Below are 26810 nucleotides of genomic sequence, written 5' to 3'. Positions count from 1 at the left end.
GAAACAGGATCTCACTGAGTTACAAAGGGCCTCACTAAGTAGTACCTGAGGCTGTCTGTTAACTGGCATCTATAAATCATTTAAATCAAAACAGATGTTTCCCTTTAGCTTTGTAGTGAAACTGTCCTGTCATGCATATTATTTTGTGACATATATGAGGCTTCGTATTCCCCTACCCTTTCAAGTATATACTACCTTTTTTTTATTTATTTATTTATTTATTTATTTATTTATTTATTTATTTAGTGGTCCTGGGGTTCTTGGAAACCCTTCTACCTCCGGGCTACTCTACCCTCCCAGACCTATTTCATACTTTTTTTTATTTGGAAATGGTCTCTTAAGCCAGCGAGGCTGGCCTTGAACCTGCACCACCTCCCAAGCGCGGGGATTACAAGCGTGCACCACCACGCCCGGCTATATACTACCATTTCAAAAAACTTGCTATATCAGTGTTTTTTTTTAAAGAAACAGAGCTAATAGAGTGGAGATACACATATATGAAGAGATTAGCAGGAATTGGGTCATATGATTATGGGAGCTGGTAATGTCTCTCAATATCTGTAGGGTGAGTTGGTAAACTGGAGACCCAGGAGAGCTAATGGTATAGTTTTAGTCTGAGGTTTGGCATGCTGGAGACTCAAAATTACTAGTGTGCAGTTCATACAGGCAAGAGGAATTCTTCCTAATTCAGAGGAGGGTCTGTCCTTATGATTGGGGTCTTCAGTTAATTGAGTGAGGCCTGCTCACTTTAGGGAGGACAATTTGCCTTACTCAGTCTTTCAATTTAAATATTAATGTCATTCAAAAATACTCTCATCGACAAGCTCAGAATACTGTGTTAACCAGGCAGGTTGAGAAATAAAATTAACCATCACTCTTGATCACTTCAGTGTGTAAAATGTAGTATCTTATTCTGTTGCCAAATTTTAATCTGTCCTAAGCGTTAGATATAAAAGGAAAAACAAAAATACAAGAGGCCCTCTGTCAATTGGAATAAGACTGTATATCCAAAAAATATAAAATAGCATATGAGTCTATTGGGTTCTTTAATAGCTGTCCTCATAAAACCAATTAACAGTATGTCAGGTAGGCCTCAAGGTTCTGTTCTGTTAGACTGCTTCTACCAGGCGTCTGTGCTGAAGCCAAGCTGTCCCTGTGGGTTCAGAGGAAACTTGAATAAAGGAATGCCAGCCCCAGTCCTGTCTTTGCCATTCACCTTCAGTCACCTCCCATTCTCCATTCTCATTCTGCCTCCCAGCCATATCAATTTAGTGACACTTTCCTAAACCCAAACCCAGAAGATATATCTGTGCCTCTTTTTTTCATTACACTGCTGTTTTTTCCTGAGAATTTCTGCTCTACTAATCTTCAGAAGAAAGCTCAATAATTCTCCATATTCAGTAATTGATATGAAATATTTAATGGGCACTTACATTTACCCAGTGCTTTTCTGATTCACAAGGCAAGTATAAATGGTTCTTACTACTTACATTCTTTTTACATACTGTTTATACTCCGATTGCCTGCATTTTATTTTTCTACTTGAAGGGTTTATTTTTTCTTTTTTAACAGGATGTACACTCAGTGAAATCTATAAACTCTCAAACAAGTTTCATAGTGTAATTCCTGTGAAATCGGGCCTTGAAGACCTGGAACTCCTAGACCTTTCAGTACCATTCCTTATACAAGGAAAAGTCTTTCACTATGGGTATGTTTCAACTCTGGGAATTCTTCAATTAAAAACAGAAGTTTTTATTACTTTGTTCCATTGGTTACTTACTTTAACACTTTAACATATACTTATTGAGTACCGACTTATATGATGTGCAGACAGATCTTGACTTAATGTTTAGATTTATAATTTTTTGACTTCATAGTGGTACAAAAGTGATGGACATTCAGAAGGAACTGAACTTTGAAGTTTTCTCTTTTTTTTTGGCTAATGATGCTGGGCAGTGGTAGCAAGCTGGAGCTCTCAGTCAGCCTCAAGGTCATGAATGTAAACAATTGATACTAAAATGCAGGGAGGATGTACTGTATGTTTCCCAGCTTAGTTTTGTTGAGTGCATTTTCAGTTTAGATATTTTTTAACTTACAATGGGTTTATTAGGCATTGCCTTGGGTTCTGTCCCAAACTCGACATTAAAAAGCTTTAGCCATAAAACAAAACTAATTTTTGTACCACTGAGTTAAATCCCTGTATTAATAGCAACTTTCACTCTGATGTGCCTCTCATTGGGCATATGACATCAGATTCCTCTCTAATATTTATCTACCAATTAAAAACTCCTAACAACATATTTGTGTTTTCTTTGACTAATTATAGATTTTCTTTCTTTTTAACATGATCATCCTTACTCTTTTTCTCCCTTCTGCTTCTTCTGCTTTGCCTTTCTCCTGCATTGTATCGTATCCAGACTAAACCAGAAAACAAATGTTAGTTTTATTTTTTTATTATTTATTTATTTATTTATTTATTTATTTATTTATTTATTTTGGTGGTACTAGGAGTGGAACCCAGGGGCTTTTCTACCTCTGGGCTATACTCTCAGACTTATTTTATACTTTATTTGGAAATAGGGTCTCACTAAGTTGCTGAGAGCATCACTAAGTAGCTGAGGCTGGCTTTGAACCTGTGTGATCCTTCTGTCTCAGCCTCTCAAGTGCTGAGATTACAAGCATGCGCCACCAAGCCCTGCCAAATGTTAGTTTTAAACTCCGGAATTCAGGCCGGGCATGGTAGCGCTCGCACGCTTATAATCCCCGCGCTTGGGAGGCAGAGACAGGAGGATCGCGCAGGTTTGAAGCCAGCCGCGCGCTGGCTTAGGAGACCCTGTTTCCAAATAAATATGTAAAAATAGGTCTGGGAGTGTAGCCCGGAGGAAGAAGGGCTTCCAGGAATCCCAGTACCACCAAAAAAAAATAATAAATAAACAAACAAACAAACTCCGGAATTCCACTTGTTTATTTACTACTAGCTTCCTTTTTTTTTTTTTTTTTTTTAAAGGCTGTCAGTTTTTTTCAATACTTTCAACATGAACCAAGGCAAATTTTGTTTACACTTAAGATTTTATAACATTTTTAGATTTTCTATTACTGGAAAGTCATCACATAAGTCAGATACTTTTTAATTGATTTTGCTCTTTATTTTTAATTATGAAATTATTTTGAATTATGAAGAAATAAAAAATAACATCATAACAGTTATGTTTCCTCTATGCAGACTTAAAAATGTTAGCATTTAAGCATTTTTCAGACCTTTATCTTTAATAAAGTGCATTTTACACTGAGGAATCTTGTCCATGTGTCAGTCTCTTCTCTAACCCTGCCTTAAAGTCACTACCTTCCCGAGCTGAGTCAGCCCTTCTGATCAACATTTTTATACTTTTTATGCTTTTTTTAGGCGTATGAACTCTTAAATAGTAACAGTATATTATTTCCTGTGCCTTTTAAATGTATATAAATTGTTTTTTACTCTCTAGATGGCTAGTGGATTTAAATGACCCTTCTGATTATTGGCTATTTCCAAATGCTAGTCCAATAATTCTGTGTACTTATCTTTTGCCTGATTTTTTTTGGTGATTACTGATCTTTTTTTGGTTTAAACATGTACATATAATTAAATGTGAAAATGTTTTCTATATTAGATACACTAATAATTTGTCAGTTACATACACACTTCTGGTGTATCTAAAACCTTTCTAACTTAATGGCTTCTTTTATAGATGTTTAAAAAGTTAATATAGATATATTTGCCAAAATACTTTTCAATACTCTAAAAGTTTTAAAAAAACTTTCCTTATATTATCTGGATGTGATACATTTTAAGTAGAATCTAGGCTAATGGTGCAGTTAAGTTTCTTTATTGGTTTTATTTCTTCTGAGGCATTATAGTTTAATAATTTTTCTTACAGAAGTATTTATTTATTTATTTATTTATTTATTTATTTATTTATTTTGGTGGGACTGGGGTTCCTGGAAACCCTTCTACCTCTGGGCTACACTCCCAGACACCTATTTTTAAAATATTTTTTTATTTGGAAACAGGATCTCTTAAGTCAGCAAGTCTGGCTTTGAACCTGTGCAATCCTCCTGTCTCCGCCTCCCAAATGCGAGGATTACAAGCGTGCGCCACCACGCCCGGCCTCATTTCATTTATTTTTAAGTTTAAATATTTTTTGTTGAATTGCCTTAATGTTTCCGTTTGCATCTTTTTTTCTTTGATCTTTCTTTGTCAAAGCAACTGGTTTTAATTGCTGCTTAGGCTAATATTTTACTATTGCTCTGTCTTCCTTTGCTTTTTTTTTAAAGTCTCTTTAGTATTTTTTTTTGTTTTAGTATTTTTATTGTTGCATTGTAATCATACTTCTTAATGGGGTAAAAGATGGTGGAGACATACATGCATACATCACCAGATTAGCCCTTACCCAATTCCTGCCCCATTCCCTCCCCATTTTTCCTTCTCATGTTTGGCTTAGTGACTGACATTGATATGTTGTTAAAGTACATCATGTACATTGGAGAATTTCCTTCTTCCTCGTTCCCATCCCCTCAGTTAGGTCCCCTTATTTTTTCATCTATAGTATCTCCTTCTCCGTCTAGAGATCCTCCTATGACCCATTTTCTCCCTAGCTTCTGCGTATTAGGGAGAGTGTCCAATTTTTTTTTTAATTGGGTTATTTGTTTTCTTAGTGCTGAGTTTCTTGAGTTCTCTGTATATTCTAGATATTAGTCTTCTATCAGAGTAGTAGTTGGCAAAAATCTTCTCCTGTTCTGTTGCCTCTTGGTTGAGGTTCTTGATAGTTTTCTTTGCTCTACAGAATCTCTTCAGCTTAATATAATCCCACATATTGATTCCCCTTTTAGTTTCTTGGGCTGTTGGGGTCTTGTTGAGAAAGTTTTTATCTGTGTGCCTATGTGTTGCAGTGTTGGACCTATGCCCTCTTCAAGGAGCCTCAAGGTCTCTGGTCTAATTTCCAAGTCTTTGAACCATCTTGAATTGACTCTTGTGCAGGTTGAGAAAGTGGAATTTATTTGCATTTTTCTGCATATGGATAACCAGTTTTGCAACACCATTTTTGAAGAGGCTATCTTCTTTTCCAGTGTATGTTTTTTGTACCTTTATCAAAAATCAATTGGCTGTAAGTGTGTGGGTTTGCTTCTGAGTCTTCTCTTCTGCTCCAGTTTTCTCTGTGTATCTTTCTGTGCCAGTCTCATGCTGTTTTTAATACTATGGCTTTGTAGTATAGTTTAAAGTCAGGTATTGTGATTCCTCCTGCACAGTTTTTGTCGCTGAGAACTACATTAGCTATTCTGGATATTTTGTTTTTCCAAATGAATTTAAGGACTGATTTTTCTATGTCTGTGAGTAATGATCTTGGCAATTTCATGGGCATTGAGTTGAATCTATAGATCACTTGTGGAAGTATGGCCATTTTGACGATATTTATTCTGCCTCTCCATGTACTGTTTCCAGATGATATGATAACTAACAAGACCCAACAAACTCAACCAAAAGGCATATAGAACTTATCAACAAATTCAGTATAGTGTCTAAATATAAAATTAATCTTAAATCGGAAGCTTTTCTGTAAACCAACCATAAATCCACTAAAAAAAATCCAGAAAACACTTCCACTCAGAATTTCCCACAAAAACTATTAAATACTTAGGAATAAACTTAACCAAGGAGGTAAAAAGACCTCTACAAAGGAAATTATAAAACACTGAGAAAAGAAATCAAAGAACTTAGAAGATGGAAAGATCTTCCATGTTCATGAATAGCCAAAATAAATATTGTCAAAATGGCCATACTCCCAAAAGTTTTTCTTTTTCAGATGCTCAAAATTGAATGCTTACTCCTGACTTACCTAATTATTTCCTCCTTTTCTTTTTGAGACCCTGTTTCAAAATAAAGAATAAAAACTAGGGTTGGGGTTGTAGCTCGGAGGTAGAATGCCCCTGGGTTCCATCCCCAGTACTGCAAAAAAAAAAAAAAAAAAGAAAAGAAAATTAAGAGTCAAATTAATTCATTAGTACCTGAACTCCAGTCCCCAATTCTCAGCTCATAATTTTTCACTGCACTCCATAGTATCTTCTTTATTGCTTTTATGTAAAAAGCTTATTTCTTAGTAATTCTCTTTTGAAACAAGCACATTATAATAGGAGGTACAGAATTCTTTTTAATAATTTACTTTTCTATACTTTTCTAAAAGTATACATGCTTAAATAGCAAAAATGTTATAGTAAATAAATGAACTAAATTATTTGAAAATCTGTGTGTTTTTCTTTTATTAATTTCAGGTGTAAACAGTGTTCTAATGTGAAACCAATACAAAATCTAAATTCTCTTGTTGATAAAACATCATGGATTCCTTCTTCTGTGGCAGAAGGTTAGCTAAATTTTTATGTCTTGTAACTTTATGTAAAAGGTCATCGCATTGATATATATTTTAATATTTGGGGATATATAACACTGAGTTAACTTCTCTTAACTGAAACCATTTAGGGTTATTTTAATAGTATTATAGGGTAAATGTATAAAATATTTGCATGATCTCACTGAACATAATTCTTCAGGTTCACCCATTTTCCTGCAAATGACATAATTTTGTTCTTTATTGCTGAATTTTAGAATTCCATTGTGTATCTACTTCATTATTTTGTAATTCATTCATCTGTTAATGGACATCTCAGTTATTTTCCTAATTTGACTATTGTGAATTATCTTGCCTTAAACATGGATTAGCATATATAATTATAATATTCTGATTTTAATACCTTTGGGTAGATACTCAGAAGTGGTATAGCTGGATCATAAGGTATATCTGTTCCCAATTTTCTGAGGAATGTCCACACTGATCTCCATAGCGGCATCTCTAATTTGGATTCCTACCAGCAACACAGAAGAGTTTCTATTTTCCCACCTCCTCATTAACATTTATTGTTGTTTGACTTCTTGATGATTGCAGTTTTAATTGGACTGAGATGAAATCTCCGTGTAGTTGTGATTTGCATCTCCCTAATTGCTAATGATGGTGATTTTTTCCATGCACTTATTGGCCATTTGTATTTCCTTTTTTGTGAAGTGTCCATTTAGAGAACATTATGTTAAGTGAGATTAGCCAATCACAGAAAGTGCAGGGTCATATGCACTTTTTTTTTTTCTCTCATATGCAGAAGCTAGGGAGTAATCAGTATACCAGCGGCACTTCAGATAATGGAGCCAAGGAGGTGGTCTAGGAAAGTGCAGAGGAGAGAGGGAGAGTCAGTGAAGGAATAATTTCCATTGACAAGTAAGAGCATATGTGGAATAGCAGTTCCAGTCCCAGTATTCTGTATGGGAAAGGGGAATGGGAAGAGAGCTGGGGAAATGTTCACTCAGTGCTGTGTGTATGTATGTCACATCTCTTTGAATTACATAATGTAAGATTATAATGCACCAGTAGAAATATTAAAAAATTTAAAAATGAAAATAAAAATCTTGCAAAATCACTTTCCAGTATCGGCCAGTACTTTTTAATCATAATGCCTATTTTAACATATAATAATTTGCTTTCCTATTTGTCATTGATGATAAATACAGGCCATATTCTGCCTTAGAATTATTCAGGATCTATCATTTTCTTATTCTATAAGAAACAGACTTTGTATATTTAAAGTTTCTGTCACACCTCTGTTGAATCTGTTCTTCAAGCAATACCTTTACTTCCTTTGGTATTTTCCTACATTCCTTACTATTTTGTTATATCTATTTGTCTCCTCCTGAGTAACCTATTAATTTTGCCAGTTCTTCTGAGGTTTTAGAATTCAAAGCTAAACATAGGGTCTTGTATATAGTTTGACTGCTTTAGAATATAATGAAAGTTATTATTTCCCTAAAACTGGACATTAACCTTCTCTAGCTCAAAATTTTATTGTAAGAATATTTATTTGTATACCTGCTTATGTTTTCTTCATGTAATTCTTCTATGTGGTACTACTATCTCATTATATCTGTGGTCCAGTGAAGTCCCATGTTATTTTAACTTTTTAAAAAAATTTTTAATTGGTGCATTTTAGTCATACATCTTAATGGGATACAAGATGGTATACATGCACACATCACTCAATTAGCCCTTCCCCAATCCCTACCCCATTCCCTCCATGTCCCTCGTGTTTGACTTAACGATTGACTTTGATATGTTTATGAATGTATGTCATGTACTTGAATTTCTTGATTTTAAGCTTGTTCTCCCCATCATGTTCTTTTTTTTCCCCCCTTACCCAGAATTAATGACTAATTTCAGGGTCTGCATTCTCAGCCCTTTTTATTTATCTACTTTTATTCTAAGACAGGTCTCACTGAGTTGCCCAGGCTAGCCTCACACTTGGGATCCTTAACCTTCCCAATGACTAGTTATAGGTGTGATCCACCACACCCTTCATACCATTAGTGAAATTTTTATGTTCATTTGTGTGGTTCCTCATCATAGGTTTTTAAGTTCATCCTTCTTGATATTGGTTCATATTTTCACCTAGTAACATATTTATACCTTTATTGGTACATTATGATTGTACACCATAGTGAGATTCAAAGTAATACAAACATATATGCACACATCATTTGGTGCATTTCCTTCCACGTCTCACTCCAGTCTACCCTCTTACCTCTCCATCCATGTTAGTGACATTAGTAATGAGACCTTCATAAGTAGACATAACCTTTCTTGAACTCTGTCCTTTCTCAGTCTTCCTCTCTCCCCTTGCCCTCTTCTCCTAATTCCTATCTGCTATTCTACTGGTCTCTCTCCTCATTTATCTGTGAGGTCTCTTTTTTTTCTTCCTTTCTGTCTGGCTTCCACATCTGAGACAAAGCATATTTCACCTTGGACTTTCTGAGAGGAGACTGGCTATCTCACCTAGCATAAATATTCATTAGTTCTACCCCTTTTTCTACAAAGGACATAATTTCATTTTTCTTTATGAATGATAAAACTTCATTATAGATATGTATCACTTTTCTTCATTTATTTATCTGTTGTTAGACACTTAGATTGGTTCCATACTTTGGCTATTGTAAATTGTACTGCAGTAAACAGAAGTATGCATATAGCACTGTATTGTTTGACATTCCTTTTTGTAAAGTTTAGTACTAGGAACTGAACCCAGGAGCATTCTACCTCCAGGCTGCATGTACTCCACCCTTTTTCTTTTCTTTTCTTTTTTATAATTTGTGTGTGTGTGTGTGGTACTGGGGGTGGTACCTCTGGGCTATATTCCCAGACCTATTTTATACTTTATTTGTAAACAGGGTCTCAATAAGTTGCTGAGAGCCTCACTCAGTATCTGAGGCTGGCTTCGAACCTGTGCGATACTCCTTTCTCAGCCTCCTATGCGCTGGGATTACAAGAGTGTGCCAACACGCCCAGCTTTTATAATTTTTAAAACTGGGTCTGGCTAAATTGCTGACAGCCTTGCTCAGTTGCTGAGGCAGGCCATGAACCTGAGACCTTCCTGTCTCATCCTCTTAAATAGTGGAATTTTACGTAAGCATCACCCACGCTGCCAACTGCCTCTTTTTATTTTTATTTGTTTAGTGTTACGTTCTTGTGAGACTTTTGTGTATTCTAGAGTTTAGTCTTTTACCAGAATAGTTGGCAAAGGTTTTCTCCCATTCTGAAGGCTTTCTCTTTAGACTCTTGATTCTTTCCGTCACTGTGCAAAAACTATTTTTTCTTGTACTAACAATATTTATCATGTGTTCAAATTCATATCTGTATGACCTAATTTACTCTTTGTATATGCCTACTTACTTAGTTCTACAGTTTAAATATGGGTTTGCTAGGTGGAAGCTAATTCAACATCCCATAAACATTGATTTTCTTCCATTTTCAAGTACAGTGATGTTCATTTTTAACCTATCTAGTCTCATGTGATTTAGCATTTCCAGTTTCTTTCTTCTTCATCCTTTTATCAGTATTAAATCCCATATTCTGCCATTTTTGCCTCTTCAAACAGATAAGATTCTTTAAAAAATAATTGATTCCCGCATACTTTTAATAAAAAGAGGAGAGACATGTTAAAAAAAAAAAAAGAGCTACATGCCACCTTTTAGAATATTCTGGTATTTTAAGTTCTACTAAGACAAAAAAGGAATCAGTTGTATTTTATGAAGCATGTTATAGTTTCTACCAAGGTTTCAACTTATTTCAAAGATGTATTATAAAAATACCTTTAAAAATCTTACTGCTTATATTACTGTGAAACATTGTCTTTATGTAAATATAGTGGAATGTTCCAAAATAAACTTGCCAAATGAGTTTTTTATATATTGGGATTAGAGAGCTTAAGTCATATCTAAAATTTTTTATCTCTTAAAATTTTTAATAAATAAAACTTGTAGTTTCATACTATAACAGAACAATTATCATTGCCTTGATAATAAGGAATAGCAGACTCATAAAAGTCTTATTTTGCCTTTACCAGTACTGGGTATTGTACCCCTCCAGTATGTGTTTGTTATGACATTTACTCTTGATGATGGAACAGGAGTATTGGAAGCTTATCTCATGGATTCAGTAAGTAACAGAGTTAGTAAAGATATTTCAGACTCAAATTTACTATTTTTTAGAATATGTGTGCGTGCATACCTATTTTAATATTCAAAGAATTTATGGCAACTTAAAAGTAGAAATAGAATAAAAGTCCACATATTTCTAGTTGTGTATATGTATCTCTTTAAACTTGATATATCTTTATATTTGAAAAATCAAAAATTAGGGAATAGAAATTTGGTCATTTTCTGTACCATGCAGAAATTCTATTCAAGGGCTAAAAAGCACAGAGATATTGCCATCCTTATATAGACATTATTTATATAACATTAGCATTTCACTCTACTTTTTATATTCATTTATTTATGTATCTATTTATTTTAATCTCTACATTTCCTATTGGAGGGAAAAAAGTTACTTTGATGAGAAGATAGGTCTTACTATGTGGTGCTGTGGGGAAGCTTATGAGACTACCTTCACATTTAAAACTAGTCCTAAGTTCAAAAATATCCTTTATGAAACCTTTAGTTTTCATAATTCACAAGAAAAGCTCAGAATTCACTGTAGTCTTCATTATAGCTTATTGCAGCTAAAGGATATAGATTAAAATCAGCCAAGGAAAGAGGTGTTTACAGCAGAGTTCAGGAAAGTTCCCAATGTGTAGCGTATGGTCATCTTCTCCCCATGGAATTGTGGACTGTGTTATTTTTTCTTGAGACTGTATGTAACAACATAATGGAGTATTGCTAACCAGGAAAGACCAGCCACGCCTTGATGACAAGAGTTTGTATCAGGCTCCATCGCCTAGGCATGGTTCACTGCCCATGGGAATTATTTCATCATCATCCCTTCCTGAGGTCAGGCTGGTGCTATTTACCCCAGGGTCCCCACCCTGAATCACAGTGACCCCTAGGTAGAGAAAGACATTTTTTTCCTATCAGTTGTGACATTGTAAGGATTTAGAGATTTCTTCCCACAAGCTAGAAGCAAAGGCTAAATCTCTTAATGTAAGGTAACCTTTTTCTATACACATTGAAAAGAATCTGAGAGAGTTTTTCTTCTGCCTTCACAGTTCATTGAGCCACTTATTAAATAGGTTTTTAACGATAACCTGCTGAGCACCAAGTCCTTTTCAATGTAATGAGGATATAGCAGTGACCAAAGCAAAGTCTCTTCCTCCATGAAACTTATAGTCTAACATAAGGGAAAAAAGTAAATGTATACTATATGTTATATTCTTTTAAACTTAACATTATATTTGTGTTCCTGTGCAAAAACAGAATCATCAGCCTCCTGTCTTTTATCATCATCATGAAGTAAAAATAATTCAATTGTATTATATGTATCTCAATGCTGTTTTAAGATTAAAGCTGTAAATCAGATTTTAGAGTTCACATCAGCCCTCTAATTTATGAATTCTCTAATCTTGATAGAGAAAATAGTCTGGATTATTTTAGAAAATTAGATAATATTGAAATAACTTTCTATTAATTATAACTTTGAAAAGATTATTATTTTCTTTTCCTTTCTGTCATAATTTTCTAAAGGACAAGTTCTTCCAGATTCCAGCATCAGAAATCCTGACTGATGATGACCTTCAAAAAATTATGGATATGATCATGGATATGTTTTGCCCTTTAGGAATCAAAGTTGGTAGGCAATGTTTTCACAATCTCCCTTGAAAGAACACCTAGCATGTATCTAATCTGCAGACTTAGGAATCTGAAAGCTTTGAATACAAAAAGTTGAAATAATAATTACTATATTATTCATCCTATTTATTTGTTTATTTATTTTGGTGGTACTGGGGTTCTTGGAAACCCTTCTACCTCCGGGCTACACTCCCAGACCTATTTTATAATTTTATTTGGAAATAGGGTCTCTTAAGCCAGCGAGGCTGGCTTTGAACCTGCGCGATCCTCCTGTCTCTGCCTCCCAAGCGCAAGGATTACAAGTGTGCACCACCACGCCTGGCCTTATTTTTTTATTTTGAAACAGGGTCTCACTGAATTGCAAACGGCCTCACTAAATAGTTGAGGCTGTCGGTGGACCACAATCCTCTTTTCTCAGCCTCCTAAATGCTGGGATTACAAGTGTGCGTCACCACACCCGCTAAAAACATTTTGCTAATTAGGTTTTGATCATAAATATATTTGTGAGTTTATACATATAAACATTTAGTTAAAATTATATGAAAAAGGATGAAATTTTGACAAGAACCTTTTTTTTGGCACTAGAGATTGAATTCAGGGACATTCTACCTCTAAGCCAAACTTGATTTATTTTATTGAAACAGTGGTGCTAGGTTGCTGAGAGTCTCAGTATGTTGTTAAGGCTTTCCTTGAGCCTACGCTCCTCCTGTCCCAGCCTCCTGAATACTGGGATTACAAGGCCTGCAGCACCATGCCCGGGTAAAAATCATTTTTTATCATGCTGTACTTACTCAGTTTTCTTTTGTATATTTTCTGCTGCTGCTGCTGTTATTTTCTTTTTTCTTTTTTTTTCTTTACTGGGAATTGAACTCGGGGCCATTCTACTTCTGAGCTACATCCCACACACCCCTTATTTTATTTTGGAACAGGGTCTCACCAAGTTACTGAGGCCTTCACTAAGCCGAGGCTGGCCTCAAACCTACAATCTTCCTGCCTCGGCCTCCTAAGTACTGGGAATACAGGCATGTGTCACCATATAAATTTATATGGTCCTTTTTAATCAGGATTTTCTTTTCTCTGGTCAGTCCTCATATTTTATAACACACAAAGACAGTTTTTTTTTTAATCTATAAGAAGGTTTATATCATATATCTTTATTTGTTTTCTTTTTTCTTTCTTTTTTTTTTTGGTGGTACTGGGGTTCCTGGAAGCCCTTCTTCCTCCGGGCTACACTCCCAGACCTATTTTATATTTTTGAAACAGGGTCTCTTACGCCAGCGCGGCTGGCTTCGAACCTGCTCGATCCTCCTGTCTCCGCCTCCCAAGCGCGGGGATTACAAGCCTGCGCCACCACGCCTGGCTCTTTATTTGTTTTCAATTTTATTTGTTGACTATTTGGCTTGACTATTTGGCTTACTGGGGAGGGTTTTTTTGTTTTGTTTTGTTTTTTTGGGTGGTACTGGGGATGGAACCCAGGGCCTTTCTACCTCCGGGATACACTCCCAGACCTATTTTTTATTTTTTATTTGGAAACGGTCTCTTAAGCCAGCGGAACCTGCGAGATCCTCCAGTCTCAACCACCCAAGCGCAGGGATTACAAGCGTGCGCCACCACACCCGGCGGGGATAGTTTTTTTTTTTTTTTTTTTTTTTTTTTTTAAAGCAAAACAAGGACCTGTTAGCTTTTGATATACACTGCCAAATTGTTTTTCAAAAATATTTTACCTGTTTCTGAGAAAGTTCTCCTGGAGGTCATAGGAGTGTGTATCTCTTTACTCTTGCCAAAATTAAATATTTTATTAAATACCTTCCATACTTGATCTTGAGTAAATCTAAGTCTTTTTTTAGAAATTATAAATAGATTTACTGTGGTCATAACCAAACCTTAGAAATGGCATCTGTGGCCGCCAGTGTCGCCTAGGCTGGACACCTGCTGCCCGATGGAAGTTTTATCTGGATAGGTAGAAGGGCTGGAGCTGTTTTGCAGCTCAGGTTCTTTTGTTTTTCTGTCAATCAGGAAAAACAAACGGGAACTCATTAAGCAATCAGCAGGGAGAAATGAAATAAAAATGAATCGGCTGTGAGCTCTTTGCTACCAAATACTTTGAATATCAAAATACTTTGAAAATACCAAAATACTTTGAAATAATTTGTAAATTTGATCACTCTTTGTCATTAGAAAAAATTTTAAATTAGTTACAATTGTCAGAGTACTACTTAATTTCCTGTTTAATAGCATTTTCTTTTTGCTTTTAGATGCATATCCCTGGTTGGAATGCTATATCAGATCTTACAATGTCACAAATGGAATGGAACAGCAAATTTGCTATCAAATTTTTGATACCACAGTTGCAGAAGATCTTATCTAACATTGCCATTAATTTAGCATGTGTCAAATATAGTAATATTTAAAAATGTTGCTACTTTTATGTGGTTCTTAAAAAACACAGAAGAGATTTAACTACTGTTAAAATACCATTTACATTGTTATATTTATCACTATTTTAGGTTTTTGTTTTTTGGGAAATAGACATTTTATAATCTTCATGCCTTCTTGTGAATATTTCTAAAATGTTGTTTAAAATGTCTACCATGAAGACTTCAAGGGATATAGAAGGAAAAAGTTGTATAAACAAGGACTGCACTTTAATTTGCTCTGTGCAGCATTTCAGAGAAGCTGTTTTGTTACCCTACACTCAAACAACCACTTTCCCTGCAGTTTTTTCTGTTTCTGCCACTGGTTTCTGTGCCATCTGACATCCTTGGTTGGGCTTTTTCTGCCCTGACTTTTTATCAGTAATGTTGATGATGTTAGCATGTGGGTGGGATTAGAAAATATTCTCAGCTTTTACTGGGTGTAAGGTAAAATTGCAGTTCCTGGTTTGGTTTGGTTTCGTTTTGGTTTTGTACAGATGGATCTTTTTAACTAGTTTCTGAGCAAGCCATGTAGTACTAAAAGGGGATTTGCATTAGGTAGATGTACAAAATTGTTTTGTTTGTGTGTTGATATTGACTGTTAGTGGATAAATCCATTTCTTTAGACCTGAATTATGTGTCCTGATTGCTTGTTTCTCTCCATAATACTAGAACTTACTCCATTTCACACCATCCCAATAAAGTTATCAGATTTATGATGTTAATGACTTATTTATATTAAATATACCTTTTTGAATAGTTGTATGTAAGTACACTTATATTACAGGTTTGAACTAATTGAATGAGATGTTAACTCAGTGTAACAGTCTGCTTTTTTACTTGACAGTATTTGTGAAATGTGAAATCATGAATATTCAATTTTATAACTTTCAAATATTTGTATAGATGTGTAGATGTGTCTATTTATTTGCTACAAACTGAGATAAATGGATCTGCCTAATTCAGTATTAGTGAAGAATAAATAAATGCATACATTTCAGTGGTTTTATGTATTTTCTACATGTTGGGTGGTGGAAGGATATGCACAGGGTATGGAAGGATAGTAGACATTCATGAGTGTCTGTACCCTGGGTCCTGTGCTCAGTATTTACCATGTATTTGAACCTTACAACAGAGCATTTTCCTAATATAAGTAACTGAGGCTTGATTGATAATAGAACTTGAACAAGTTCAAACAAATTCTAAATCCTGGAATCAGTACTTGAATTTAGGTGATCTTTGTTTGATCCTGTACTGCTAAGCCATTTCAGGATTCTGTACCAAAAGATAGGATGTTCCACAAATCATTTCTGCTTTCAAGATCAAACCAGCATGAGAAATAGATTATGAAAGGGATCACTGTGTTTTCCTGCACTATGATAAAGCTTTAATACAGAAAGGATTGGATAACTGATTTTCTGTCTTCATAGTAATTCTCAAGTTTAATTTTTTAGTACATTAACATGTCTTCATACATAATTGTCAGCCACTCACTTCCTCAGCTTGTTTGTGACAGTGAGGAAGACTGATGCTATTGTTTTAGGAATATAAGCTCTTGGTTCAAAACTTTTTCAGGGGAAAATTTAAAAACCCTACAATTGAACTGACATATTTCAATATTAATGTGCTGGGAATACAAAGGTGAGAGTCACATGGTTTCTGCCTTCAAGAACATCCAGTCTAAAAAAGAAAGGATAAAACAGTGCTGTGCATTTACCATGGGCATGTGGAGCATCCCAATTTACAAAGGAAAACTTTCTGGGAGTATAATTTTTTTTCTTTTTAAATAAACCTTTGCTCTGTCATGATTTCTCTTAGTTTATTAGAGAATTTTCCTCTTCCCCCTTCCTATCCCCTCAGTTAGGTCACCTGATTTGCTCATCTATAGAATCTTCTTCATCTAGAGTTCCTCCTGTTACCCATTTCTCCCTAGCTTTCACATATTAGGGAAAGCATGTGATTTCTTATTTTGTGTGACTGACTAATCTCACTTAGCATAATGTCCTCCAGTTCCATCCACTTCCCTGTAATGATGTGATTCTGTTTTTCTTTATGGCTGAGTAAAATTCCATTGTGTACATATCTCACAGTTTTGTAATCCACTCATCTGTTGATGGACACCTTGGCTGGTTCCCCATAGTTTGGCAATAGTGAATTGTCCAACTATGAACATCCATTAGTTTGGTAGTTTGATTTCTTTTCTTTTGGATAGATACCCAGAAGTGGTACTGCTGGAACAAATGGTAAGTTCATTCCCATTTTTCTGCAGATCCTCCATACTGTTTTCCAATGTGGTTGCACTAATTTGAAATCCCACCAACAATGTTTTAGAGTTCCCTCTTAACATCCTTGCCAGCATTTGTTGTTTGTGTTTTGAATGATTGCCATTCTAGTTGGAGTTAAGGATAGTTTTGATTTGCACCTCTTTGATCGCTAATGATGTTGAGCATTTTTTTTATGCATTTATTGGCTATTTGAATTTCTTCCTTCATGAAGTGCCTATTTAATTCACTTGTCCATTTTTTGATTGGGTTATTTTCTTAGTGCTGAGTTTCTTGAGTTCTCCGCATATTTTAGATATTAGTCCTCTTTTGGAGGAGTAGTTGACAAAAATCTTCTCCCATTCTGTTGATTCTCAGTTGAGATTCTTGATAGTTCCCTTTGCTGTACAGAAGCTCTTCAGTTTTGTACAATCCCACTTATTGATTCACCTTTTTATTTTGCTGTGCCTTTGGTGTCTTATTGAAAAAAAGTTTTTATCTGTGCCTATGTATTGCAGTGTTGGACCTATGCCCTCTTCAAGGAGTTTCAAAGTATCTGGTCTAATTTCCAAGTCTTTGATCCATCTTGAATTGACTCTTGTGTGAAAAAGTGGAATTTACTTTCCCCATTGTATCTTAATAATTTATTTCAGCCACTTTGAGATAGTCTGTCTAAACAGACTGCATATGAGTAATAAGTATATTAGCAAACATTTATCTGAGGTTTTTTCATCCACTAGGGTAGCCATCAACTAGGACATGTGACTCCTGAGCACTTGAATATGGTCAAATTGAGATGTACTATGGAATATAAAGTATACGCTAGATTCCAAAGATCTAGTAACAAAAAAAGTGCCATGACAAATACTATTAATGGTTCATCATTATTGTTGTATTAATCATTCATAATTATCTGTTATTAAATGTTAATACTAATTACTAATAATTATTATGTTGATTAAATGTTGAAAAATTTTTAGACTTGAGTTAAATAAGCTTCTTTTGGAAGCTAAATTTTAAAAAGTGGAATTTATTTTCATTTTTTGGCATATCGTTAACCAGTTTTGCCAACACCATTTGTTGAAGAGGCTTTTTTCCATTGTATGTTTCCATTGTATGTTTTTGTCAAAAATCAATTGGCTGTAAGTGTGTGGATTTGTTTCTTAGTTTTCTGTTCTGCTCCATTGGTCTGTGTATCTGTTTTTGTGTCAATAACATGCTGATTTTATTACTATAGCTTTGTAGAATAGTTTAAAATCAGGTATTGTGATTCATCCTGCATGGTTTTTGTTGCTGAGAACTACTTTGGCTACTCTGGGTTTTTTGTTGTTCCAGAGGAATTTAAGGACTGATTTTTCTATGTCTGTGAAGAATGATCTTGGTAATTTAATGGGTATTTTGTTGAATCTGTAAATCACTTTTGGAAGTATGGCTGTTTTGATGATACTTATTCTTGCAAGCAGCAGATGGGTGGATTATGGTTTTTAGTCCATTTTGCCACTTTATGTCTTTATTGGGGAGTTGGTCATTTACATTCAGTGTGATTATTAAGAGATGATTTTTAATTCCTAAGATGTTGAGATTCTACTTTTGTTTGAAATATTGTTTGTTCTTCTTTGCTTAGTTGTCTGGTGAATGGAAATTCTTGTTTCTCTGGATCTGGTGTGTATTATTTCTTCTTTGCAGTTAATTTCTTTGAGTATTTTCTCTAGTGCTGATTTTGAAGACATAAATTCCTTCAGGTTCTGTTTGTCGTAGAAGGGTTTTATTTCCCCATCTCATTTGAAAGATAGTTTTGCTTGGTAGGAAAATTTTGGCTGCCTGTTATTTTATTTCAGAGTTTGGAATATGTTACTCCAGGCCCTTCTGGCTTCCATGACTTGGTTTGGAGAGTCTGGAGTGATTCTAATTGGTTTTCCTCTAAATGTCACTTGGTCTTTTGTTTTTGTTGACTTTAAGATTCTCTCCTTGCCTTCTCCATTGGTCATTTTGACTATTATGTGGCATGGGGAACCTTTTCTCTGATCTTGTCTAATGGTGTTTCTATAAGTTTTCTGTATCTGTGTATCAACCTCTTGTTCTGTGTTTGGAAGTTTTTCTGCTATTACTTCTTTGAAAAGATTGTTGATCCCTGTGGTTTCCCCACTTTTTCCCACTTCTGTTCCAATTATTATTAGGTTAGCTCTTTTAAGATGGGCCCATATTTCTTCAGTGTCCAGTTCATTCTGTCAAATTGCTTTTTTCTAAGTTACATACTCTGTGTTTTTGGAGTGATTTTCTTCTAGGAGCAAGATTCTATTCTCCATATGGTCTAATTGATTGTTTAATTGATGGCTTTACTTCAGTTACTTCAATGATTGCATGCATGCATGCTTGCTTGCTTGCTTGCTTGCTTCCTTTCTTTTTGGCGGGTCTGGGGATGGAACCCAGGGGCATTCGTCCTCCGAGCTACACCCCCTGCCCTACTTTTTATTCTTTATTTTGAAACCAGGTCTCACTGAGTTGCAGAGGGCCTCACTAAGTAGCTGACGCTGTCCGTGAACCATGATCCTCTGGTCTCATCCTCCCGAATGCTGGGATTACAAGCATGTGCCACCATGCCCGGCTTTGCATGCTTTATTTCTTTCAGACTTTTTCTAAATTCATTTAGGAAGTCCTGTGTTATTTCTACAGTTTTATTCCTGATTTGACCTTCTAGATATCACTGCAATTCTGTGTTATCAAGTTCTGTTATTATGGGTTTGTGGGAGTTTATTGCTTCCTTTTTGTTCCTCATGATTTTAGAAGTTTGTATCTGTTGCTTTTGATAGATTTCTCTTGGTCTCTAGGTTTCAGCTAGTATATCAAGAGCAAATTGTATTCAACAGGGAAGGTTGAGTGAGAAGGTAAGTGAAGTTATAAATGGAAGTATAGGGTAAAGCCTCAGATAGGGTTGAATAGAATGAGAGTATGTGTTTGGTAAGGTAGTATATACTAGAGAGTAGATATAGTAAAAATATAGTAGTATTCTAGTAACCAATGTAGAGTTTCTGGTCTTGTGATATGCAGTGGATTTAATACAAAACTAGGGAGAGAGTAAAAAGAAAAAAGGGATAGAGAGAAGGCAGTAGGTATGTATAATGGAAGAAGATTGGGAGCGGGTTTGGGAAGAGGGTAAAATAAAAAAATAAAATAACAAGTATACACACACACAAAAAAAGAGCAAAAAACCAATACAACCCCAACAACAAATTGATGCAACTCTACAAATAAATGACTATTTGGCAGACAGGGCCTCTGCAGTCTACAGATAATGTGTGCCACTGGCACCTTTCCTGCTGTGAGTCTGGATTCTGAGTCCTCAGTATATGCAGATGGTTGGTAAAAATGGGGTTGAATTTAGTGTTAAGTGCAGGTCATCCTCCACGTTTTCCATAGACTCGGAGTCTCGGTCTCTCCCTGCCTTTGTTGGTGGCAGATGCCTCTGAAACCATACTCAGTGTAGGAATCTCTCTTCTCCAAAGCTAGGGCTAGGCTGGTCTGACTTCTCCCCATTCACCACAATTGGGAGGTCTGTGGTAAAACCAGAGATCCTACTAGTTGGGTCTAGTGTTAAGCATAGGTCTACCCCCACACTTTCAATTGATCAGAGCCTGAGTCTATCTAAACCAACAGACCCACTCCCACCTTCTCTGGGTTGAACCACAAAGTTTCAGACCCAGGGACTTTATCATGGCTACGTGAGTCCCTGGGGGCACAGTGCTGGAAGTTCTCCTTTGGGGACCACAGTTTCACTGACTTATTTGGTGCACACAGGTCTGGATCTCTGGAGGGTATGGTGTGCTTGGCTGCCACTGGCAAGATGGTATCACCATGGCACCCTTGGCTGTGAGGCAGGCCAGGTTTTTTTCTGGTTTTGAGCTCTGCTCTGGATCCCTGGAGAACGTGGTGAGCTCAGCTGCTGAAAGTTGTAACTGCTATTTGGGCAGAAAGAACTAATGGCTTACAACCCCATTGATCTGCAGCTGTTCACTTGTAGTCCTTGTTTTCTTTTTTGTCTCTGGAGTCTGGTGCTATCAGACAAGATGGTGCCACTTTGGCTGTCGCAATGTGGGCGGGTTTCTTTTCTGCTCTCTTGTTGGCCTTTTTTTTTTTTTTTTTTTTTTTTTTTTTTAGTCCTCTACTGATAGTACTTCCTGGCTTTGTAGAATGTTGTTTTTGAGGCAATGGAGATCAGGTGTCAGCAGGACTGGTATATGCTGCTTCCTTTGGTCGCCATCTTCCTGGAAGTCCTGTATTTTTTCTTTTGTCACTTTCATAGTGGACTTTTTTCCAGGTAATAGAGAGGCAGCAATTCATTGCTTATTAGTTACTTAAGTTACTTCAGCAGGTAAATCTATGATTATTTCATTTTCTATTTCTGTTATGGTTTTTTGTCTAAATATTCTTATTGTGCCAGTTTTTTTGTATTTTGTATTTTTACAAGACAGTATTCTTGATACCTTTTTTATTGTAATACCTTATAATAATTATTTATTTTATTAATTTATTTTAAGCCTCATTTTTTTTTTCTGATGTTATTTCCTCATAAATAAATCTGGAATGCTGGGCTGTTTCCACCATATCCTCTAGGGGTTTTTAGGTGCTTAGAATTTTAGAGTCCTGTCCATAGCTGCCTACTGCTGATTAAGATTGCTGTAACACAGTTGTCTTGAAGTATTCTTTTATGCTCTAAAAAAAAATTCACGATGAAAATAATATTAATGTAAAAAAAGGAATTATCTCTGGATAGTTTCAAAGTCTACTTTATCCATCTCAGGAAAAAGGAACCTAGTTAGCAGTAATATCTGGCAAAGTGATATGTCTTTTACCTCTGATTCTTGGACATAGTATTAGAAATTAGTAGTGCACTCAGGTGTGTGATAATCACTTTTTGTGGAAATCAGGGAATTTATCAGTAATGCTCTATAATATTTTTCCCTATAGTGTTGTGATTTGAACTGTTAGAAAATTTGAGATGAGTTAGGGTTTCAAAGGGATAATCATCTTACATGGAGATAAATGACTCTTCCATTCAGGACTACACTGATGAGTTGAGAAGTGATAGGTTTCCATTAAAATGATAAGGATAATATATCTGTATATGGGAGATCCTCCACATATGTTTCAGTTATGATACAGGGTTAGTTCAAACTCTAAAGATTAATTCTGCTACTTTTTAGACTATCTAGCAACATTTTTTAGCTTTAAATTTAGCTCACAAGTCATGTTGTAATGTGTATGTGTATGTTTGTAAATATGTGTGTTTTTGCTTTCATTCTCTGTTTTGAGTTCTTTCAGGGTACTCTAGTGGAATCTACTTGAAACCTTAATCTACAGTTGCCAAAGAAACTTCATGTGAAAAGTCCTATTTTACCCATTTTTTTCAGATTATTTGGAAAATTTGGAGCATGTACCTGTTAAAATTTCTAAATTTCCTCTTATCTATTAACAAAATATTACATCAAATATTGTGCCATCTACTAAACATCTACCTTTTTATATACAACCCTAATTTTTTTTTCTATACCTTCAGAATGTCTTTTGCCTCTTTTGAATGATAAATTTTCAGGTAAATGCTATTTAGTCTTTACAAAGATTCTGTTCTTCAGCAGATTTTTGTTCTCCATTAGAAGGTAAAGTATTCTATAATTTTAAAGGTTCTTGCCCAATTTAGCTTCTTCATAAGTGACTTTCTGTCTCAAGCTTCCATAACAGTTAATACATACATAATTAATACAAGTCTCTTGTGGCAGTATAAGGGGTGGTAAGACATTTTAAAATTAAAACCATTAGCCTGTGGAGTCAAATGATAACATAGCTTGCAGTATATAAGTACAGTTGTGGTTTTATTTTTGGTAGAAAATATGTGCTTCACTAGAGAAGGCTCTAGAATAATACATTTAACTTAATTTTGGAATCATTGATAAATATTTGGGCAGAATGAGGGTATATAAATATTTCTGCTAAAGTGAGGGTTTAGATAAAGAATACAAAGTACAAAATAGGTATTTAAATATTTCATGCATCTACTTTTACTCATTCAATGTCTTTGTATCCAAAAAGAATTCCATGTTACTTTAAGTAAACAAACATGGATCATATATTTAGAAATAGGGCAAGAAAACAAAAGCCAAATATATAGAGAGTTGTGTTAAAACCATTTAAAATCTTAACATAAGGGATATCTCAGGTTTTTAACAATACTTATTATAGGTGAGGATGCATCCCATATTCAATTATATTGCTCTTATCAATAACATAAGTTATTATGTTACGAAGTAATACAAACTTTTTTTATTAATTTCAATAGGAGAATGGTAGATTTTTACGTTAAATATACTAAACAGCAGAATGATTTATGTCATCAATAAGAGTTCATTTGAAATGCAGAAACAATCTAAAATATAGAAGTTAAGTTGGGAAGATGGAAGACATAAAATATGGGATTCTTCAATTGAGTATCCACCTTTTGGCTATTGAGTAAGATAATTTTGTTGAATGTAGAGTCAAATATTTACATATTTAAAATTATTAAAAGCAGTAATATGTTAAAACAAATAATAATTTTCTAATGTTAAAAATTTACTCATGAGGAAAGGGTAAAATGATGGCAGCCGCAGTCACAGTGGTGGATGAGGCAGCCAAATAGGACATGCATTCCTCAGAGAAGCCCTGGACACCAGATTTTGGTTTAATATCTGATTGGGACAACATAAGGAGACATTTCCAGCCGTGACTTCCTATCTAGAATACAGGAGAGAGTGGATAATGCCGGAATTAGAAGCAAGATGACGAGGCGCCCGCCACACAAGAAAAGTGATTTTTGGAAGAAAAGACCAGTTCAGCCCCACATGCTGGGGAACTCTTAACAACATACCTTGTAAGAAAAATGATCTGGGCTTGTTGGAGGGAGCCCAGCAGTGCTGGGTGGGAAGCCCAGCCGCACGTCTGGGGGAACTGAGTGCACCTGGCTGCCTTGCTCCTCCATGCTGCGCTGGGGGCCGTGATGTGCTCAGAATAGCAGATCCTGCTCTACGTGGTGAGGCTGTGGGCCTCTGCTCTTGGAGGGGAGATAAAATTTATTGCTGCTGAGTGCTTCATCTCACAACCTCTTCAAAACACACAAACTATCTTCTCTTATTAAAAAATATTGGAGAGGGGCCAAGATAGTGGCGACAGCGGCAGCCATTATTCAGGAGATGCAGACAAATCCTATCCAATCCACCTTGAACTTTTGTTAAGAAGTCTCCACAAAGGGGGACTGCTCCTGTGATACATGCTTAGGAATTTTGGACATCATACCATGTAAGGAAGGTGCTCAGGGGAGAACCAGGAGGATGGCTGCGGCCAATATTTGGGAAAGGCAGAGATCCGATCCAATCCAACTTGAACTTTTGAAGAAATCTCCCCAAAGGTAGGCTGCTATCGTTGTGCATGCTTAGGAATTCCGGACAACATGCTGTGTTGGAAAAGTGTTTGGGAGACAACTGAGATGGTGGTAGCAACGGCGGAGGAGGCAGTGGCCAGTATTTGGGAGAGGCAGAGATCTGATCCAATCCACTTTGATCCTTTGAAGAAATCGTCCCAAAGCTAGAATGCTACTGCCACACATGCTTGGGAATTGGGGACAACATGCTCCATAAAAAAAGTGCTCAGAAGAAAACCGAGATGGCCCTGACAGGAGCAGTGGTGGCCAGTATTTGGGAGAGGCAGCGATCCAATCCAATCCACCTTAAACTTTTGAAGAAATCTCCCCAAAGTTAGACTGCTACTGCCACACATGCTCGGGAATTCTGGAAAACATGCTGTGTGGGAAAGGTGTTCAGGAGAGAACTGAGATGGCAGTAGTGGGAGCAGTGGCGGTGGCAGTGACCAGTGTTTGGAGGGACAAACAGATCTAGTCCAATCCACCTTGAACTTTTGAGGAAATCTCCCCAAAAGTAGACTGCTCCTGCCCCACATGCTTGGTGATTATGGACAACATACTAAGTGGTAAAAGCGTTTGGGGTGTATCAGAGGGAGCCCCGCATAGCCGGGTTGGGCCGCCACACTGCATGTTCTGGGAGACATCAGCCCTCATGGCCACTGTGTTCCTCTGTGTAGCGTGCGAGGCCAGGATACATGTTGAGCAGCAGAGCCTGCTCTCTGTAGTGCAACTGTGGACTTTCTGCCTTTGTAGTGGAAACAAAATTTATTGCCACTAGGTATTCAGGCTCTCAGCTTTTGAAAAAGACATATACTTCTTTCTGATATTAAAAAAAAGGAAGAAAAAAGGGAACTTCTGTAGATGACCTGTTCACAGTGACAGAGATCAGAGCCGGCTGCATAGCAAGTTTGGTGCCGGGGCCTCTGAGGCCAGGATAGGAGCCTACCAGGCATCAAGGCCGGTGCTGGGGCCGGTGAGGCTGGGATCAGAGCCTGCTGTGAGGTGAGGCTGGTGCCAGGTTCAGGGAGTTTGGGAACAGAGCCTGACTTGTGGTGAGGCAGGTGCCAGGCCCAGCGAAGCCAAGATTGGAGCCTGCCTTGCAGCAAGGCCAGTGCCAGGGTCTGAAGGCCAGGATCAGAGCCTGACATTTGTCAAAGCCAGTGCCAGAGCCATGAGGCCAGGATCAGAGCCTGCCATGAGACAAGGCTGGTGTTGAAGCCCCTGAGGAATGGAATCAGAGCCTGCCATGTGGCGAAGCCAGTGCCAGGGTCAACAAGGCTGGGATCAGAGTGTGCCGGTGAGTCGAGGCTATTGCTGGGGCCTTAGAGGCTGGAATGAGGGCCTGCCAGGCGGCGAGGCTGGTGCCTGGGACAACAAGGCCAGGATCCGAGCCTGACCTGCAGCGAGGCCATTCCAGGTGCCTCTGAAGCCAGAATCAGAGCCTGCCTTGCAGTGAGGCTGTTGCTGGGGCCTCCAAGGCCAGGATAGAAGAATGCTGAGTGGCAAGGCTGGTGCCAAGGTCTGAGAGGCCAGGATTAAGTCTGCCATGAGGTGAGGTTGGTTTTGTGGCCAGTGAGATCAGGATTGGAGCCTGCAGTGCGGTGAGGCTGGTTGTGGGGCCTGCAAGGCCGGGTTTGGAGCCTACCAAGAGGCGAGGCCAGTGCTTGGGCCTTCGAGAGAGGGATCAGAGCCTGCAATGTGGCATCCACAGGAAACTGTCACAGAAAATAAAAAAGTCAGATGCTTTCCCTAATATGCAAACACTAGGAAGAAATGGGTAATAGGAGGAAATCTATTTGAATAAAGGGCCCTATAGAGGAGCAGTTAAGGTGACCTAGCAGAGGGAATGGCAGGGGGGAAGATCAGATCTCTTTAAAGCACATGATGTATTTAAACAAATATATCAAAGTCAATCACTAAATCAAACATGGGATCAAGGGAGGCAGAGGGAATGGGATGGGGATTGGATAAAGGCTAATTGGGTGATGTGTGCTTGTATATACACACAAGTCTTGTACTTCATTGAGATGTTTGACTACAATGCACCAATAAAAATATATTAAGAAAATTTACTCATGATACTGATGCCTGGGAGAAAACTGATTTTTTAACTTTTGTTCTTTATATTATAGGAAACATGTTTGTATTCTGTATTTCATCTCAGAAAGAATACAATTTCAATGAATAATGAATAATAGTTAACAGATGTGTGTTCCAGTTTTTAATCTTTGGTGCTCTATAAAAAAAATGTTGCCTTGGTCATAAGTCAAAAAAGACACACTGGTGGTCAACTGCGAATTTGCTAAAAGATTCTTAAGTGACACTAAACCTAATAAGCTCTAAATGTTCAGTTTGATGTAGTCATCTTGTCTTTCTGATTGTTTTTATTTTACTTTGCACCCCCATGACTTGATCAGCATTTTTTTTTTTTTTTTGTAGTACTGGGGGTGGAACCCAGAGGCTTTCTACCTCCGGGCCATACTCCCAGACCCATTTTATAT

The 26810-nt window shown here is 36.7% G+C and overlaps 1 protein-coding gene across 1 annotated transcript in view; it reads left to right on the top strand.

Moving 5' to 3' along the window:
* The window catches only part of POT1 (protection of telomeres 1), a gene marked incomplete at both ends in the record, with an annotated part of 85496 nt that extends 70941 nt beyond the window's left edge, over nucleotides 1-14555 (top strand). The window contains 5 exons of the mRNA XM_080701443.1: nucleotides 1573-1708; nucleotides 6304-6392; nucleotides 10468-10559; nucleotides 12083-12188; nucleotides 14443-14555. Coding sequence (XP_080557569.1) covers nucleotides 1573-1708; nucleotides 6304-6392; nucleotides 10468-10559; nucleotides 12083-12188; nucleotides 14443-14555 — 536 coding nt within the window. The remainder of the gene's footprint in view (nucleotides 1-1572; nucleotides 1709-6303; nucleotides 6393-10467; nucleotides 10560-12082; nucleotides 12189-14442) is intronic.
* Nucleotides 14556-26810: the final 12255 nt, after the last annotated feature.

This window comes from Muscardinus avellanarius, assembly GCF_963383645.1.
Source record: "Muscardinus avellanarius genome assembly, chromosome: 9".
In the NCBI taxonomy this organism is placed as follows: Eukaryota; Metazoa; Chordata; class Mammalia; order Rodentia; family Gliridae; genus Muscardinus; species Muscardinus avellanarius.
The sequence above is the reverse complement of the archived record's forward strand: the minus strand, read 5'-3'. Positions and strand labels throughout refer to the sequence as shown.